This window comes from Diaphorina citri, unplaced genomic scaffold (genome assembly GCF_000475195.1).
Source record: "Diaphorina citri unplaced genomic scaffold, Diaci psyllid genome assembly version 1.1 scaffold1886, whole genome shotgun sequence".
In the NCBI taxonomy this organism is placed as follows: Eukaryota; Metazoa; Arthropoda; class Insecta; order Hemiptera; family Psyllidae; genus Diaphorina; species Diaphorina citri.
Genome location: NW_007379312.1, coordinates 3373 through 9636, shown reverse-complemented (window position 1 = coordinate 9636; position 6264 = coordinate 3373). Strand labels below are relative to the sequence as shown.

The 6264-nt window shown below is 40.5% G+C and overlaps 1 protein-coding gene and 1 long non-coding RNA gene across 2 annotated transcripts; both read left to right on the top strand.

The window, feature by feature from the left end:
• Positions 1-301: 301 nt before the first annotated feature.
• LOC103517556 (3alpha-hydroxy bile acid-CoA-ester 3-dehydrogenase 1/3-like) lies at positions 302-2133 on the top strand. Its single transcript, XM_008482599.2, has 3 exons — positions 302-319; positions 823-1016; positions 1623-2133. The coding sequence occupies exons 1-3, from the start codon at positions 310-312 to the stop codon at positions 1806-1808; spliced, it is 390 nt and encodes a 129-aa protein (XP_008480821.2). The 5' UTR covers positions 302-309; the 3' UTR covers positions 1809-2133.
• Positions 2134-2899: 766 nt separating this feature from the next.
• On the top strand, positions 2900-3904 carry LOC113470868. Its single transcript, XR_003393772.1, has 2 exons — positions 2900-3423; positions 3615-3904. It is a non-coding gene; the product is annotated as an uncharacterized LOC113470868 (long non-coding RNA).
• Positions 3905-6264: the final 2360 nt, after the last annotated feature.

Genomic DNA, 6264 nt, shown 5'->3' with positions numbered 1-6264 from the left:
TTGAATTTTTGAAAGCTAATCATACACCTACCTAGGTACATAGTTTGATATTACATGATTAGATATCTTAAAGCACATCTACAATAGTATCTATGTAGATAAATCGTTAATTAGTAATTTTACGTAATACGAGCATTTAGATTTACAGAGAACATGAGTTTCCCCATAGATCACTGAAGTGAAGCAACGCTGCACGGTGTTAGTGTCCGGATGGGTGACCACCTGGTCATTCGCGTGCTTTTATCGATTCCCTGTCCAACTTGTAAATTCTTCCACCAGTGCAACACCTATCTTAGACAAACCATTGGAATGCTGACTGGTAAGTACCTAAGGTACGGAGTGTACAAATCAACCAACGACAGAAGATTTCTCAAATAGGTAGTACCTACATATAATTATGTACTCGTATTACATACCTAGTTGCTCTACCCAGGTTACTATAGGTACAGAGCCCAAATGTTATGAGAAAATATTAGGTTAAACATTTTCGGCCAGCATAGTTACCTATACCTTGGAAGTTGGAAGGTAGTGCGCCTGCCTTGTAAGTTTAGTGCTCGATTACAACCAGGGGTGGATTTTATCCCAAATGGGTAGGGTTCGTTTTTCGAACGACTGGCTTTCTCCTATCCTGTCTTCCTTCTCTCTTCGCTTTCGGGATGGATAAGACCTTAGCAGTTAAACATAAGTTTCCGCTATCAGACCTCTGGGATATAATTCCGCACAGTATGCATAAGCACTACTGAATACAATTTCGTGGGATAAAACCTTGTGAGAGGGATTTTTCTCGTGGGATAAAAATGGCTAATGATACTCGTATTTCAGGATCCAGTACTCATCTCAGTCTACCGATGGATGTGTCTAACACATCCACCATCTCCACAGCCATGTCCGCTATCAAGGAGAAGTTCTCCAGACCTCCCAATGTCCTGGTCAACTGTGCGGGTATCACGCGGGACAACTGGTTTCTCAAACTCACCGAGAAGGACTTTCAGCAAGTTTTCGACGTCAATTTGAAGGTCAGTAAAAGTAAGGTCCGAACAAGAAGTGGACTGGATGGATGAATGAACGGGGGATTGAGGTGAAAGCCGGCCCCCTTTCAATCGCCCCCGACCCTTTTATCTAGCCCCAATTGCCCCAAAATGACCCTTTTCAATCGCCCACCAGGGGTGGATGAATGGAGGGACTACTTAAAAAAAGCTAGGTTCCAATAGCGACGAAAGACATTTTTTTTTTTAAAGAGATTTGATAGAGGGTACTGCTGTGAGGTCTTGTCATCCCGAAAGTGAAGAGAGAAGGACGACATGATAGGAGAAAGCCAGCCGTTCCGAGAACGAACCGTTTATTTGTTTAGGCTGAAGTTTGCTCCTGGTGAGAATCGAACCCACGACCTAGAGCTCAGAAGGCAGACGCGCTACCCTCCAAGCTAACTAGGCTGGCGAGAGACGTTTCATAGAGGGAAATGTAAACCATAAAGTTGTGTCCACAAATAGTCAACCGGCCGTCCACACTGCCTCTATATTTCTGTAACATAGATTCAGCTCGTCGATCGACGCGGCGGGACGGCAGGTAAAGTATGTTTGGACTTTGGACACACCTAATGCTATTTACTTTTATTTCTACAGGACAGATTTCCGGGTGACAAAATGCAAAACTTGAACCTAAAAGTTATTGAAGTAAATCAGATTTACTTCATAGGACGAATTAAATTTTGCACTCTACTAACTCTGCCTTTTCTTTCAATTGGTAGGTACCTACGTGAAACTTACAAAGTTTTAGAAATTCAAATTTCAAACCAAAAATTCAAATAATTTACGAGATCATTGAATTTTGAATTTTTGAAAGCTAATCATACACCTACCTAGGTACATAGTTTGATATTACATGATTAGATATCTTAAAGCACATCTGCAATAGTATCTATGTAGATAAATCGTCAATTAGTAATTACGTAATACGAGCATTTAGATTTACAGAGAACATGAGTTTCCCCATAGATCACTGAAGTGAAGCAACGTTGCACGGTGTTAGTGTCCGGATGGGTGACCGCCTGGTCATTCGCGTGCTTTTATCGACTCCCGGCCTAACTTGTAAATTCTTCCACCAGTGCAACACCCATCTTAATCTTAAAGACCCGGAAAATAAAGTAAACATCTTAGTTTCCCGTACTATGTACTGGGTCGTCCCACACCTGTTAGGTCGAGTTTCCCGCGCTGCTAGGTCGTCCCACACTGTTCGGTCGCCCAGTAGAGGCTGGGCTCCTGGTTTCTCAAACTCACCGAGAAGGACTTTCAGCAAGTTTTCGACGTCAATTTGAAGGTCAATAATAGATAGGTTCCCACTAGAAGTAAACTGGTTGGAGGAATGAACGGGGGATTGAGGCGATTGCCGGCAAGTGCCCCTCTTCAATCGTAGATGGAGGGACCACATGAAAAAAAAAGCCCCCCACCCCTCCTTATCGTCCCGCAATCGAAGAGAAAAGGACGACATGATAGGAGAAAGCCAGCCGTTCGGGGAACGAGCTTTATCTGTTCAGGATAAGGTTTGATCCTGGGGGGAATAGAACCCTCGACCTAGCGTTCAGAAGGCAGACGCGCTACCCTCCAAGCTAACTAGGCTGGCGAGAGACGTTTGATAGAGGGAAATGTAAACCATAAAGTTTTGTCCACAAATAGTCAACCGGCCGTCCACACTGCCTCGATATTTCTATAACATAGAGTCAATTCAGGGTGGACATGAGATGATCCTCCGATAGCAGGGGCAGAGCGGAGCCGTCTATCCTTTGCTCCTTGAAGTTCTGAAACAAGAGATGAAGGGGAAGGTCGTTAGAAATGTGTGAAGAAAGCAAGACGGGAAGATTGGTGTTCTCACTAGCAGTTCAATATTGGAAATTAATCTTAAAGACCCGGAAAATAAAGTAAACATCTTAGTTTCCCGTACTATGTACTGGGTCGTCCCACACCTGTTAGGTCGAGTTTCCCGTGCTGCTAGGTCGACCCACACTGTTAGGTCGCCCAGTAGAGGCTGGGCTGGGACTTGGACTTGAATGGCAGTGTACACAGTGCATACAGACTACACAATTCCCCAGCTTGGAAGCCAGTACTGATCTTAGCTTGAGGGCGGGGCCTAGTTTCATATTCAGGGTGGACATGAGATGATCCTCCGATAGCAGGGGCAGAGCGGAGCCGTCTATCCTTTGCTCCTTGAAGTTCTGAAACAAGAGAAGAAGAGGAAGGTCGTTAGAAATGTGTGAAGAAAGCAAGACGGGAAGATTGGTGCTCTCACTAGCAGTTCAATATTGGAAATTGGTGGAGACGCCAAAACTCCAAGGAAAAAATAATATGTGAATATACAAGGGAAGGTAATTTAATATATACGAATTGGAAAAAAGGATCCAAAATAATTTATATCTACATAAAATTATAGGTGTCTATTTTAAATGTGTGAAGAAAGCAAGACGGGAAGATTGGTGCTCTCACTAGCAGTTCAATATTGGAAATTGGTGGAGACGCCAAAACTCCAAGGGAAAAATAATATGCGAATATACAAGGGAAGGTAATTTATTATACGAATTGGAAAAAAGGATCCAAAATAATTTATATCTAAAATAATTATAGGTGTCTATTTCACATTAGATTTTCCTATGCTAATATTGTAATTGTGTGTACTGTGTAAGTCTTCAATTTTCTTACAAATTCTCTGTGTCTACAATGTCCTGTGTCCACACACCTGTCCACTGTTTTCATTCCTCTCCCAGAGCGGAGATGATATCTACAATGGCGCAAGTAATAGACTCGTAACTCTCTGGTACCGTACATAGGCCAGGGCATTTAATGAGCTTTTTCTAGTCTTTTTTCTTCTAGTTTTTACTTTCCTTATCCTATAGGAAGCGAAGTAATGGACAAAATTTTCGATGGTCAGTTTTTAATGCCAAAACACGTTTTGAAGGCCCTAGAGCCTAAATCCAAAGTTTCAGCCATTGGTCCGTGTGTGTATCTGTCTGTAAACAAAATATCTCTAGAATGGTAAGAGCTAGAGACTTGAAATTTGGTATGCAACTGCCAAATATGACAAGGATGCAACACGAAACTTTTGGTTAACATAGGTGCTACGGTTGAAGGTATTTTGACGTCAATTCGACAGTTTTCGTCCGCTTTTTGGGGGTTTTCAGCTGTATTGACTAAACGGTTAGAGATATTGTAAAAGTTATGGTAGAAGAACACCCAAACAAGCACCATTTAATTGGATAAGGAAAGTCCTTTTCTAGTCTTTTTTCTTCTAGTTTTTACTTTCCTTATCCTATAGGAAGCGAAGTAATGGACAAAATTTTCGATGGTCAGTTTTTAAAGCCAAAACACATTTTGAAGGCCCTAGAGCCTAAATCCAAAGTTTCAGCCATTGGTCTGTGTGTGTGTGTGTGTGTGTGTGTCTGTCTGTCTTGAAATTTGGTATGCAACTGCCAAATATGACAAGGATGCAACACGAAACTTTTGGTTAACATAGGTGCTGCGGTTGAAGGTATTTTGACGTCACTTCGACCGTTTTCGTCCGCTTTTTGGCGGTTTTCAGCTGTATTGTCTAAACGGTTAGAGATATTGTAAAAGTTATGGTAGAAGAACACCCAAACAAGCACCATTTAATTGGATAAAGAAAGTCGTGTGATGTTCACACCAGATTTTTTTCTTCTACGAATGTTTCGTTCGTCCGTTCCAGTTGGTCGGGTGCTCTTGTTTTGCGACCCACGGATGCTTGTACTTTGTTTAAAGAGGAGTTTAAATAGAAATGCCCCGAGACAGAGAGTATATGGGGTGTTCCATACACATGTGGACTATTAGATCACCTAGGGAGATTTTTTTGCCTCGTGAGTTTTGGTGTCTCCACTAATTTTCCATGTTTAGTTTCTGACTTCTGAGGTATGTAAAGTAATCTATTGAAACTTTTAAACCTATAGAATTTCTAATTCATCACTGCAAATTTAAATGTTAGGATAAAGAATAAAAGAGGACTTTTTTGTCCATTTTTTTTTTTTTTTTTTTTTGCCTCGTGAGTTTTGGCGTCTACACTAATTTTCCATGTTTAGCTTCTGAGGTATGTAAAAACTCTTAAACCTATAGAATTTCTAATTCATCACTGCAAATTTTAATGTTACGATAAAGAATAAAAGAGGATTTTTTCTGTCCAGAATCCTGATCAAATTATCAAATAAATTAAATCAAGTTACTTAACCTATTCTTGATCAATCTTTTTCCCTTTGTAATTTCGTCATCTCCACTAATTTGCATTCTGTTTTGAACCTTAATAAAATAAAATGATTTGATTGTTCTTTAACTGATAATCTACCTTTGATGGTATTTTCATACTTTATCGGAGGAAGATAGTACCTACATAGGTACCTACACCTACCTATATGGAAAACTATTGAGCCCACAGAATTGACTAGCTAACCCTGTAGATTTTATTTACATTGATTTGATTGTTCTTTAACTGATAATCTACCTTTGATGGTATTTTCATACTTTATCGGAGGAAGATAGTACCTACATAGGTACCTACCTATATGGAAAACTATTGATCCCACAGAATTGACTAGCTAACCCTGTAGATTTTATTTACATTTTTCTCTCCAACTAAGTATTATAGTATTAAAAGGAAAAGATATCTAGATCAACTACCTACTGAACTTACGAGTCGTTTTCATTCTAAGACAAAATAATAAAAACTATAAGAAGATAATTGCTTCGAGCGAAGTAGAAATGAAAAAAGGGGGTCCCGCGGAAAAAAAAAGTTTGGGAACCCCTGGGCTAGAGCTACCAATCATACTCAACCTGTTCCTGCCGCGGGCCATATTTGAGTGTTCTTAACTTTATGCCGCTGCGCCGCTGTTTAAAAAATACATCGGTTTAGGACTTCGGGTTCTTTTTAGACCATACTCTCACTATCAGGTAGACCTGAAAGGTACACTTGATCAGGTCCGCCTGTAAGGTTTACCTAATAGTGTGTGTAGTCATCAGGTAGACCTGACAAGTGGACCTGATCAGGTGTACTTGATAGTGACCGGCTGCCCTAAGTTAGCCACCGTCAAGTATTGTTTGTATCTGAATTGGTTCCGAGGTGAATTATGAACGCCATTTCTGGAATTAGATACAGGCAGAAGTGAATGTCTGGTAGCATGTATGTTTCTGCCCTCTATGAAAAATATAGTTGAGTAAAATACTGACGAGTTTTCACATCTAAGGGTTTTCATACCACATTTCAATCCTTCTTCCA